This window comes from Podarcis melisellensis (genome assembly GCF_964234715.1).
Source record: "Podarcis melisellensis genome assembly, chromosome: 2".
Lineage (NCBI taxonomy): Eukaryota > Metazoa > Chordata > Lepidosauria > Squamata > Lacertidae > Podarcis > Podarcis melisellensis.
In genome coordinates this window covers 52,707,938-52,721,239 of record NC_138529.1, presented here as the reverse complement: position 1 = coordinate 52,721,239, position 13,302 = coordinate 52,707,938, and the positions used below count along the sequence as shown (strand labels likewise).

Sequence of the window (13,302 nt, the reverse complement as noted above, 5' to 3'; positions counted from 1 at the left end):
AGTCGGTTTACGTGCAGAGAGGGGAGGCGTAGGAGAGGGGTCAAAAGACTACTCTGCTGGGGAAAGTTTAAGGACCACCCACTCCCAGATTCTGCTAGCGGCTGAGCAGACATGGAATTGAGTTGATCTGCATTGTGAACGTTTTGGACAGATAATAAAGCCTTGAAAAGACCAACGGGGAGTCTTGCCTGTTTGCTCTCGAGCAACCACGCTGGCACACATAACAGGTTACAAAACTCTTCGTTCTCTCTCTATGACCATGTGAAACCTACCAGGAAGGAAGTCTAAGCTGGATGCTCCAAGCTTAGACTGCATGGCTTAAGCAAACCATATTGTGTTTCTATACAAATAATTTAGAAACATTTACCATTTTGGAACCTAAGTTATATTGCCTGTCTTTTCTTGCTGCTGTATGGAAAAGAACATGAATCAGACCTTTCAAGAGTTTGTAAGTAAAGCATTTTTAACTTACCAAACGTGTGATCTCTTTCTATGCTACTTTGGAAGCAACTTAGAAGGGGATATTTTAAAGGTCTAACAGCCTATATTTCCACACATTGCTGTGCTGCATGCTTTGTGATATTAATTCTCTGCTGGAGCTCTCTCACCAAAGAGTATTTGTCCCAAAACTGGATCTTAGTCATCTGGGGAATTTTTTATTTTTATTTTACCATGTCTAGTATATTTTTCCTTTTCAACCAAATATAAAACAAATTAAGACCAACATTTGGAAGTGTCTCAGTGTCTCTCTCATGGAAACACAAAGGTGAAAAAACTTGATCTGACACATGAATGCATTATTTATTTAACAATATAACCAATTTTGTCATTGCAAGGGGAAGAGGAAGAAGCATCATGAGCCAATCACCTCTGAAGGTTTTCAAACAAGGGCATCTTCAAATGGAGGAGGAGGAGATGTTTGCATTTCGTAGACCTGGAATGTAGGTCTCCTCTTCATTTCCCGGGCCATTTGACAGACTGCAAAAGGCCAGCAACAATGAACTGCCATCCAGTCTTCACACAGGGTTCCCTGCAGGGGGGAAGAGGAAGAGCACCTTTCCACACAAGGATGACTGAGAAACCATTTTTCCATGTCACTAAGCACTGGTCTCATTAGGCTCTCTGTACGCTACCTCATCACCCTGATTCCAACCCTTTTTTTAAAAGAGACAGACGGAAATCATGAGTTTCTTCCACACTAAACAATATCATACATCCTCCATTTACTCCATTTATACATAAAATCCAGACCCCAATGTTGGCAACCCATTACATTCCTCTGTGACAATTAAAAACTACAACATTAAACTGCAGAGCCCTCCTTTCAGTGGGGACTAGCAAAGTGCTATTGAGGCTTCCCAGGGCTACTGGCCTTTTCATATTCCAGCTTGACACCTGCTTCCCAGCTCCTGACATTTCAACTAGTTGCAGCCTCTTCACTTGAGAAGCAATGGGGATACCGATATCAGCCAGTCATTAGCCACATCCTATTCCCTGTGAGGCAAAAATGTTTGTTCATTCATCTCTCTTTTTTATGGTTATAACTATGTGATCTTCCCACACAATAATGTTTTGTCTGATCATGTGCCTTTCCCATCCCAGCTTTTCTTTTCTTTTTTACCATGGGATCAAGGCTTTCCGCACATTTTCCAGCACTGAAATGAATATCACACCTGCATTTTTAAAGGTAGTAAACAAGCCATTTCCCTATTTCCCCACACCCTGGCGGCACAGGTTTCTGAACTGCATGGTGCTACCCCTGCCCCACAACCAGACACTGTGGACTATAAAAACAACAACCCTGCAGCACAATTCTGTGTGTGTCTAATTCAGCGCTAAATCCCACTGTGATCAGTGGGGTTTATGCTCAGCCAGAAAACTACAGCCCTTGGTCTCACAGAACAGACAAACACTGATAGTGTTGCTCCTTTTCAGTGACAGAAAAGTTGAGCTGGTTCTCCCCACCCAGCCTAATGCAGGACAGATTGGTAAGTTAGATTTCCAGCCTTGTGCTGCTGGAGAAAAAAGTGTGAGAGAATGTATCTTCTAAACCACAGAAAACATATTGCTGAGGGTGGTGTCGCAATATGGGCCTCCAGATGTTTTTGGCCTACAACTCCCATGATCTCTAGCTAGCAGGACCAGTGGTCAGGGATGAAGGGAATTGTAGTCTCAAAACATCTGGAGGGCCGAGGTTGAGGAGGCCTGGTATATATACGCCAGGGGGTTGCCAAACCGGGAATATCTGCTGATTTGGTTGCCATTTGCTGATTACTGGTTGATGGCTAAAGGGGGAAGTGGTTGTGCAGAGTGAATGCCATGCCCACATCTACCTAGGAGACATGTTCTGTTCCACACTGATTTTCTCTCACCACCACAACCCCAATTTCCTGAAATGTACATGGATGGGAAAGAAGAAGAAGAAGAGTTTGGATTTGATATCCCGCTTTATCACTACCCTAAGGAGTCTCAAAGTGGCTAACATTCTCCTTCCCTTCCTCCCCCACAACAAACACTCTGTGAGGTGAGTGAGGCTGAGAGACTTCAGAGAAGTGTGACTAGCCCAAGGTCACCCAGCAGCTGCATGTGGAGGAGCGGGGATGTGAACCCGGTTCACCAGATTACCGGTCTTCCGCTTTTAACCACTACACCACAGTGGCTCTCATTTTGATGGAGATATTTCCCTGTGAAAATATGCACAGCGACCTTATCAAGTCCATGGCACAATATGGTGGGTGCTGGTGGTTCTACCTCATTCCCTGGGGTGCAACCTTCTGTTTGCCACATACTCGTTGTTCAGGAGCGCAATGGTGCAGCTCCAGGGTCATTTTTCTTTCAGTGGAGATGTGCAGCGCATGTTGCGCCTACATTTCACTACTTCACATGCACTCAGTCCTGGCACTCCAGCCTTTAGCCCAGCCTAAGATACACTGCCAAGGAAATGCTCCTGTTTCATTGGGTAGATAGCCTTTTCTGAACTTCCAAGTTTATTTCGCCAAAGAGTAGAGAATTTCCACTACAGACACATCCTAACTAAAGTATCCCACAAACATCCCAGAACTGATGAGGAGATTTCACCCCTCCCATACCCAAGAATCTCCTGATCATCTCCTGAGGTCTCTGCTGACTCTACAGAGAGGAGGAGCAATGTACTGCTCTCTACTTAATTAGTCAAGTGAGTGAGTCTCTGTGTGTGAGAGAGAGAGTAAGTCAGTGTGTCGGAGAGTGAGTGCAAGAGATAGTATTTGGAGATAAGATTGCTGCTAAGAGCAGCTGCAGGCACTCAGAGTAGCATTGATGTATGCTCAGAATATTTAGCTCTGTATATAGTTTGTATTATAGCTGTGGTTATAGAATAAAAGAAGATACTTTACAGAGCTGCTCTCCGAGTGGTTTATACTCTGCAAGACTCTGCAAAACGCTGCTGCGCAACGACTGCATTATTGAGACAGTGAATCCGGTGCTCTCAGCTCCAAGCTGTGAGTCCACAGCACTGTGACCAGTTCCTGTGGGAAAGGAGGTCTCTGGCAGTGCTACCCAGCTCACCTAGCCCAGTCGGGGCTGTAGTGCATGAGTCCAGTTGGTACAATGGCTCAAGGGCGATGTTGACACTTTCAACCTCACAATGAACTCAGTGGAGGCAAATGGAGGCCTGCCCCACCAGCATCAGTCTGCTCTCAGCTAGCCCCCACCTGGCGGCCATCTTGTCAGGGGCTCTGCCTGACAGTGGCTCTGGCTCCATCTACCCTCCCTATCTTCTGCCCCACCATCCAACGGGGCCCAGTCACCACAGAATGCACTCCCACAAAATGTTAAATTAATATGACAACGTTTGCCTTTTGCTTATCAGGATAAAAGCTATGTGAGAAAATACACTACGTTTCCTTGATTCCTTCTGGCATCTTTTCCCTTCCTTCTTCCTGAATATGGGGCAAATGTATATTTCGCCCTCAAAGGGATATTTTAAAATGCGCCGTGCAATTTTGAAGCTACAGCAAAGAAAAACAGAGCTGCTCTTTCCCATTACTTTTAAAATATGGGTATTGGCTTGGCATGCCATTATAAAACATAAGCACTGCCTTTTCCTTAAGAAAAAAAAGGCTATTCCAAAGGTTTAATGCATTTGCTTGGCTTTAAGGAGGCACCACACCAGCAGAATAAGAGATATTTGCCCCATAAAGAGTGGAACAGTGGTGGTTTTGGAAAGGCGAGGGATGCATACTATGAGGCACAGAGATTGTATGCTGAACTTTTCACCCTCAAAAATATTTCAAGTCATTCATTAGCAAACTAAAGATCCCCCTGCCATTCCAACAGATTTGAAACTACAGCTATGGCCTCCAACAGGGTGAAATGTTGCTGCCCAGATTTGGCTTTCTTTCAGATTGTGAAAGGCCATAGCTCAGTGGTAGAGCATCTGCCTTGCAAGCAGAAGGTCCCAGGTTCAATTCATGGCATTTCCAGGTAGAGCAGGGAGAAACTTTTGCCTGGAACCCTGGAAAACCACTGCCAGTCAGTGCAGACCGACTGAGCTAGATGGACCAATGGTCTGATCCAGTATAAAACAGTTTCCTGTGCTCCTAGATATTTCTTAGCCTACTTTCAAGTCTAGAACCTTGCCAAGGTGCAATGGCATTGCATCCTTTACTGGCACCCGGGTACACACACACACACACGGCAAGGCCAGGGTCTGGGAGCAGAAGATGAACAAAACCTGTCACACCAGCTGAACCCTCACTGCTGCTGGGCAGGCATGGGGCACGGAGGGTTCATGCTGTGCCGACTACCCACACAGCGGGGAGCCTGGTCAACCAACGTGGCCCTTGGTGGGTGCTTCCCCCCAACACTGGCCAGGGGGCCTGGGTGCAGCAGCAAGGCCAGGCTGGGCTCTAGGGGCCAGAACAGTGGTGAAGCTGCATGCTCCAACACTGGGAGTGGAGAGCAGGCAAAGGCGTGGCTGGCACGTGTCCCAGGTGCGTGGCACGCCGCCCACAGGAGCGTGGTGCCCGACACAGTGGGGGGGTGCGACACATGTCCAGGGGGCAGCTGCGATGATACCCCCCTCCCCAATGGTGCTGGGGTCGGTGCGCTCCCCCGCCCCCCTTTCTTCCACCAGTGGCCCAGAGACCCTGAGTAGCAGGCAGGGCAGGGATCCCTGCATGGGTGTGCCTGGTTTGTGCCCCCACAAAACCATGTGCCTGGGGCTATGGCCCCCTGTCCCTCCCCATGCTACGTCCCTTCCAAGGTGACTTACAATTGTGCATACCTATATATATTTGTGTGTGAACATTCTTATGAACAAACGCAAATTCAATCGTACTAATTGTTAAAACCAGGAGCGCAGGAAGTTGCCTTATATGTTTGGTACCAGTTTAAAAGAAGGCAGCTACAGGAAAATACAGGTTGGCACACAACAAAGCCCAGAAATCTGAGGTAAAACCAACAAGAACCCAAGAGCGGCAAATGTAGCAATACTTTTCAGTGAATATCCAGAGAAAATAGGTTTTCAGAGATGTCTTAAAGGCCATGACTGTTGGAATCAGATACACACACACACACACACACACACGGAATTCCACGGGGTAGGAAACACACCACTCCTACACTGTGCATTGTGGGAGCTGGACAGAACACTTACATGGACTTACACGTATTTTGTGACTCTCCCTGGTGCCGACTCTCAAGGCCAAGGTGGAACCCAGCAGCAGAGGGAAACAAAAGCACTCCCCGAATCGGCTTGCAATACTGCATTCCAGACACAAGCTGCACAACGAACCACACAGACCTGTCATTAAGCACAACCACAGGAAGGATGTGATCACATGACAAAAACTGTATGTGTACATTGTATGCTCATACTATGAAGTTAGAAGGGACCCACATGTCACTATGTCCAAATTCCTTATCTACCATAGGGTGGAATCCTCCATACGCTGCTGTTGTGGTTGACATCTGCCCAGGGCTTTTATTCAGCTGGAACTCACTGGAACTCAGTTCCAGCACCTCTCAGGGGGGCACCATGGCCATTATAAGAGAACAAGGGAGGTGTAAATTGTGAGTTTCAACACCTATTTTTCTAGAAAAATAGCACTGCATCTGCCTCAAGTGTCAATGGAGTGCACCTCTGGGAAGTCAAACTGCTGTGTTTGCAGCACCAAAGTGACCTCCCCAGGGCGCATGTCTGGGCAATGTGTATGGAGGTCATAGGCTGCCCAGACACCCCCCCCCCAGCCTCACTGATATGGTCCAAAGGCAAGCAGAGCAATACGTTAGGCACCTGCTTGACTGCAGGAGTTGCCAGAATGAGCCAACCATCTTAGCAACTCCACTCCAGATTTGTGTAGTTATTACTCCTTAGCCATTTCTTCTCCTGAAGATATCTCGCAAGGCAGCGGTGGTTTAAGATCAGAGTTTTCCTTCTCTTAGAAGGACTACCTTCCCAGGTTGACAAGACCCATCTGCCCCTTATTTCCCTCTACAGCACATGCAGAGACCACCTTCTTGACCATTGGACCCACTATTAGTCTTGTCTGCTCAATCTGCCCGTCTCCACACGCAGGGGAAGTCCCTAACTCACTGAGGGTTTGAGACCCATCGGCTACCCTCACCTAGTTTAGTCAGCTAGTCAAAGCCATTTCCCAGGATGTGGCCACTGTCACATGCTGATAGCTCCTAGGAGCCGCAGGTGACAGCTGAGTGCAGTGTGTCCCCCACCATTAATCTATAGATAACCCACATGATTTGTACTCCACAAGCAGACTAAAGAAAGATATAAGATGCACTATGCCAAAGATTATTACAAAGGAGGCCACCTTTTCATTCAGCTCTGTTATATCTGATGTCTAGAACCAAACCCATTAAAAGTCAGTTTCACAACAATATTTTTGGAGCCAGGATTGTACTTCACTGGAAGCAACCATTCCCCAGAGTTGCAGACGGTTGTTAAGGAAACCTTAATGTGACCTTCTCTATCCTTCAGAAGTATAGTAGTGAAAATCAGGTTTAATATTAATACAACAATATCTTGATAAGAGAGCAAGCAACCTGCTTTCTGATGGGCAGTTTGTTATAAAACACAGTAGATGAGGATACAGGCAGACCTGGGTCAAGGATCCAAGGACAGCCCTTTACTCTTTTTTCCTCCAATATCATCTCAACTCCATTAGCTCAACAGCAAGTTTTATGGGATGAAGCTCTTCAATCACCAGTCTTGAAGTAAGTCTATTAAAAAGAACCTCATCTCTCCCGTGCACACCTGGGATACAACTTTGAAAGAAGCAATTGAAACTCTTACAGACTCTTTTGTCGCTGCAGACATCAAACAGGCCAGTGGACCAGTTGCCTCCAGTACGCACAATGGTTGTGATGGTGGTTGTGACACCACTAGCGCGAGTTGGTTGTGTTGTCACAGGCCCTCTTGGGTTTTTGTTCCTGATTTTTGAAATAAAGAATAAGGTAGATGTATAATATATACACAAATAGCAGGGACCCTGGGGTTTAGCAGCAAGGTAGCTCATAAACCTCACCATCTTTAGTCTGAAAGAGGCAGGAGGAAAGAGATTCCTTTTTTTAGTGCTACCCATTTGCTTTGTTTTATAGCAATCATCCCCTTTTGCGAATTCAATTTCTCCCTGTTTGTGTCAATACTGTTTCCCACCCTCCGCTCACTACAAAAATAAACAAATAAAAATGCCTGATTGTCAGTGCCCTTTAGTCTCTAGTGAAGAAAGAAATCACCCGTGATCAAAGCACTTGAAGGACAAATATACAAACTAGGTACATTTTTCTGTATTCACCTGCCTAATGGTAATTTTCCTTTTCCATGCTAAAAAAACCAACAGCCAACTGTTCAGAGCACAGATCTAGCAATACAGTGAATGCGCTAAATGATTTATAGTTTTAAAAGGTAGGGGAATGTGAATTGCCCGTGTGGATTTTCTTTCAAAGTTGCATTTTTACCCTTCCCAGCTTATTGGCATCATTCTCTGTCTTTCAAGAAATTTGTTTTAACTAGGATTGAGGACTTAATGGTATTTTGAAAGATGTGTGTGTGTGTACACACTGATGTGACTTATCTACTGGGCTTTGTTCTGTTGCTCAGTTTTGCCTCCAAAGAAGGGCCTGTGCATCAGAGAAGGGGGGTGATGCTGACCCAATGGGGCATACCCAGCAGGCCTTTGTAGTTTTGGAGGATTTTTTTTGTCCTAGACAGTAGTCCTCCATGTTACACAATCAATCTATTCTGAAACTTAGGCATGTATAAAAAGCAATTTGTGATATGTCACATAGATTTGCTGTTAAAATTGACTTATTACTGTGACGCATCCTGGGAATTTACTTGAATGGTACGATTAATATATGTATATATTCCATTCTATATTCCTGAAAGATTGGGGAGTTGGACAGGAGAGGGTGCATGGGCCTGCCAGAATGATTGCAGATGTTCTTCAATTGTTGCTCTAACTGGAATCTTCCATTAGGGAAACAACAGAGAAATGGCTCAAGAAGCGTAGATGATAGCTGAAAATGGCGACTCCTCTTTAATCTTCACTGCAGTCAGAGTGAGGGGACAAGGTAACTAGAAAACAGCAGAAGCAGAGAGCAGAGGGAGCCACCAAATTGGCGCATTTTTTAAAATGGGTGCATTCTTCAACATGTCATTGACACAATAATAGTGCATTGGTGATGGATTTTTACAGGACTGGCCACACATCATTTCAGTTTTGTTCTCCCCAATGTTATAGCATTATTACCACCTGGAGGAGCACCATAGTGTAACAAAAGCAGGGCAAAAATTAAACTGGAACATTTGTGGTATAGAATTGTGGTACAGGATTTCAGCAGACAGCTACGGGGCAAGCACGGATTGGAAATGACGCAGCATGTTCACCCTGAAACCACTGCAGGCGCAAACAGTGTGGAAAGTGGGGTCACATATACCTACCCCAATACTGTCATGAACACAAATCATCACAAATGCACAATATAAATTCTGACAGGGCCCTGAAAAATTGCATTCCCACAGATTGTGTTACCAGTAACTGGAGTTGGATAGGCAAATGTTTCCCCCTCTCTCTGTGTGTTCCTGCTCAGTGGCTGCCATTAACCTAATGAAATGAAGGCTCCTAGTGCAGAAAACTGCTCCCCACCCAAGATACTGGGGTCAGTAAAGACTACCCCTGAAGTTGCAAACTTTTCCTTCCCAGTAAAATCACCAAAAGCATTTTTTTTTTAAATCTGAGGCACCCAAATTCTTTTGTGAGTGGACCATGGAGGTGCAGAAACTTCAAGGAGGTTAATAAAAATTGAGATTGAACTCCTCTGGCATTCCTGCAAAATGATCTCTCTCACTTTCTAGTTTCTTCCCCCTGAATTGTCTTTTCTGGCACTTTTGTACAACTGCAAGATCGCTGTAAATCACAATGGTTAAACTGACACTCCAGTACCCTGCAGGGACTATTTCCCCCACCCTCCCACCGCAGCGGAAGAACATAGTCGTCCCAAAGTAGCACTAAATCAAGGTAGCTGCCTCATGTGCCAATACCAACAGTTTTCAGTCTTAAACTATAACACTCTGGAGGGAAGTCCTGTACACAGACCTTAGTGTTTTTTTGAACATTAACTTTGTGCAAAACACTGCAGCCTGATAACGACTTGACTTATATCCTGGCCATCTGTGAAAAAACGTGTATGCACTAAGATAAGCAGAGGAATCTACTGGACAGGGACTTTAAAAGGGTAGCTGGAAAAGTTACAGAGGGCCATATGATGCCACAAGAGGTGTGCATATGTGGCATGATACATGTTACTATCAGTATCCACACAGTTGTCTCAAGGTGACATACCGTTAAAAACATCAAAAAAATACATTTTTAAAAAATGCATTTAAAACAAAACTAAAACACTACAAAAAGACACCCATGGTCAAGTTCTATTTATCCAGTTAGAAAAGCCTTCCAGAACAAAAATGTTTTCAGTTGTTTCCTGAAAGCGCAGACAGCGGGCACATTGCATATTTTGATAAGAATACTATTCTACAGAGCAGGGGCAACTACACTGAAGACCCTGCTCACAGTTACTGCAGAGAGAGCTTCTGGGGTCTTTGCAACTTGCAAGAGAAGCTCTCCTGCAAACCACCATGATCTACTGGGTATACAGCACTGGCACATATTCCCAGTGCTCAAAAACCTGCACTGGTTGCCTGTATAATTTGGAACTCCCTTCCAATTGAGGTCAGACAACCCCGCTCCCTGTCGAACTTCCGGCACGGACTAAAAACCTCTTTAATCCACTGAAGACTAGTTTTGCGGTTTTCACCAATTATCTTTTCTGTCTTTTATCTCTAGTTATAAAAATGGTTTAAATGAAGGATGAATACAAGAGAAAAGGCAGTCCTTCAAATAATAAAGAGTTTTTGTCAGAAACCAAGGATTAGCCTTTTTCGTATTTTTAAGGAAATGTAGCCCTTTCAGACATTGATAGCCCACATAGGAAATGTAAACATGAGCAAAATGGGCCACCACTGACTGACCTTGCATGCATCAGCCACTGAACATTTCACCTCTGAACATCCAACATTGTACAAGGTTTGAATGGGAATTAAAGGTAAAGGGACCCCAACCATTAAGTCCAGTTGCAGTTGACTGTGGGGTTGTGGCGCTCATCTTGCTCTATAGGCCGAGGGAGCTGACGTTTGCCCGCAGACAGCTTCCAGGTCATGTGGCCAGCATGACTAAGCCGCTTCTGGTGAACCAGAGAAGCGCACGGAAATGCTGTTTACCTTCCCGCCGGAGGTAAACCTATTTATCTACTTGCACTTTAATGTGCTTTTGAACTGCTAGGTTGGCAGGAGCTGGGACTGAGAAAGGAGCGCTCACCCAGTCACGGGGATTCGAACCGCCGACCTTCTGATCGGCAAGCCCTAGGCTCTGTGGTTTACAGCACAGCACCATCTGCGTCCCTTGAATGGGAATTATAAGTGATTAAATTTACCAGGGTTCTCAATTTAAATCTGTTTGACATCAAGGCTCTCGATTCCATGAAGGCTTCTAAGGGCATTCAGCTGAATGTGCTCAACATGTGAATGTTGGAGGCTGTCATGGGCCAGGAGTCAGCTTCACCTGCTGAACAGCAGCCTGAAGGGGGAGAAGGCAGAGTGACTCCACCTGCAGCTGATCAGCATTCAAGGATACAGAGGAGAAAGCACTGATGAGAACCAGCTGGCTCCAGCCTTCTTAAGCAGAGCTTCCAGCAGTGGTCAGATGCTAGAAACAGCACATGTAGTTCCTGGTCCTATCTTGCTGCTTCCTGTTCATCTTTACCCTTGATCCGTGAACGTGAGTGTTGCAATCCTGACTCTAGGACTGGACTGGACATTGGATGCTGACTCTGCCTCCAGGCAAGTACACCTCAGAGACTCTTCTGATTGGCTGGCCTCCCACTCTCCTGAGCTCTGCATGTTGTTGCTCAGCAACAAGACTATGGCAAGGATGGAGTATGCAGGGACCAAGCAAGTGTGGCACCTCACATTCCTTGTTCAGGCATAGCTTGTCTAGTGTAAAGATGGACATCCTTTGGTCCTCCACATCTTCATGGGATGCAACTCACAGCAGCTTCAGCCAGCGTGGTCAACAGTCAGATGATTGGAGCTGCAGTTGCGGAAGGGCCACAGGTCCCCCCTTTTTGGTGTTGTCCTTGAGGAAGAATGGTTGGAGAGGAAGGGGTTGCTTGCATATTTCAGGTGTTAGAAGGACAACAGAACCAGGGTGATGCAGGTTCAAATCCACACTCTGCTATGAAGCTCACTGGGGCCATTTGCTCCCTTTTCGGACTAACTTGCCTTAGAGGACTGCTGTGAATCTAATGCGATGGTGGTGGGAGAATTTTGATGAAAGGTGGCATAAAACTATACCAAATAATCCATTAGGAACCTGACAATATGTGATATAACCTAGCATTAATTTGCTTTATATGCTTTGTGTAAATTAGCCTATTTTTTATACAGAATTAAGCATTTTTAAAATTTAAGTTTTGTTTTTAAAACTTTTACTTTATTGTGTGTTAAAGCTTTGATTTCACAAAAGATCAATACGAAAAAGCATTTCCATAGTATTATACCAACAGTTTCAATGTATTTATCTTAAGAACTGCTGGAGCTCAGCAGTAGAGAGGATAGAAAAGAACAGCATAAATGGTTTTAGCCCAAACCAGAACATTGTTCCGTCTAGTTCAGAATTGCCTACTACACTGGCTGGCAGCAGTTATCCAGACTTCAGACAGATTTCCACACATAATAGGGAAACCAGCTGTGACCATCTCAAATGCAGGCCCAAGCGTGCTCTCCAAACAAATAAATAGCTAATTTATTTCTTACGGCATCATATGCAAGGAGCCATTCCAGCTGTCAGATGCTGGCAAAGGAAGAGCCAGTGAGGAGGGTAAAATCTCAGACAATGGGGTTTTCTCAGCTGTAGTAAAGCAGTAGCCTACAAGCTTGTCCATTGGAAATAAGGAAGTAGGCAAAAGATCCCGCTTTGACTGAACAGTGAAACGGGAGTTTCTAGAATGTTTGCACAAGTCTGATGACATCACAGCATTCTCCATTTTAGTGTCACAATAAATTAACTTTTTATAGACTACTGTTGTGAACTGCAAACACCCCAATAACACCCATTTTACTGCATGCATTTTTTGCTGATTTAAAGATAGAAAGACCATCTTTAGAATATTTTAGAAGGATATACATGGGAAATGAAGTTCTGTCAAATCTCTGTTTGCAGCAGATATGAAATGGGAGAGAAATGTGGTTTGCTTCACATTAAAATGTGATCATATCTAATTTTCAGTTCCCAAAACTATATACAAACGAATACACCCTCCCAAATTTGTGCTTCTCTAAATTTTGCCATGCAGTTCTCCAACCAAATTATATTCATTGCATGAAAACACAGATCCTAGTAGATTTACATAACACTGACATATGGAGATGCATGACAGAAGATTGTTTTCAAATATGGCCCTGTCTGCACTATGCATTTAAAGCAGTATCATAACCCTCTAAACAGCCATGGCTTCCCCAAATCCTGGGAACAGTGGTTTGTTAAGGATACTGAGAGTTGTTAGGATACCCCTATTGATTGATTGTTAAACCACTCTGACTGTTCAAAGTGGTATGATACTCAGAGCCAGCCCGTGACATTTTGGTACCCAAGGCAGACTCCAAAATGGCACCGCACTCCCTGCCAGGGAAGAAGGGGTTAGGGAAGACCTACAGCAGGAACAAGGTGGGGAAGAAAGGTGAAC

The 13,302-nt window shown here is 44.8% G+C and overlaps 1 protein-coding gene across 2 annotated transcripts; it reads right to left on the bottom strand.

Annotated features, from left to right (window-relative positions):
• Positions 1-782: 782 nt before the first annotated feature.
• Positions 783-12,548, bottom strand: PLAC8L1 (PLAC8 like 1). Of its 2 annotated transcripts, none has more exons than XM_081900830.1 (4): positions 12,374-12,548; positions 7,256-7,431; positions 5,649-5,785; positions 783-1,030 (listed from the first exon to the last, which is right to left on the bottom strand). In XM_081900830.1, exons 1-4 carry the CDS (start codon positions 12,499-12,501, stop codon positions 881-883), a joined length of 591 nt encoding a protein of 196 aa, XP_081756956.1. In that variant the 5' UTR covers positions 12,502-12,548; the 3' UTR covers positions 783-880. The 2 variants fall into 2 exon arrangements, with proteins under 2 accessions (XP_081756956.1, XP_081756957.1); XM_081900831.1 differs by having other exon boundaries at positions 7,295-7,431.
• Positions 12,549-13,302: the final 754 nt, after the last annotated feature.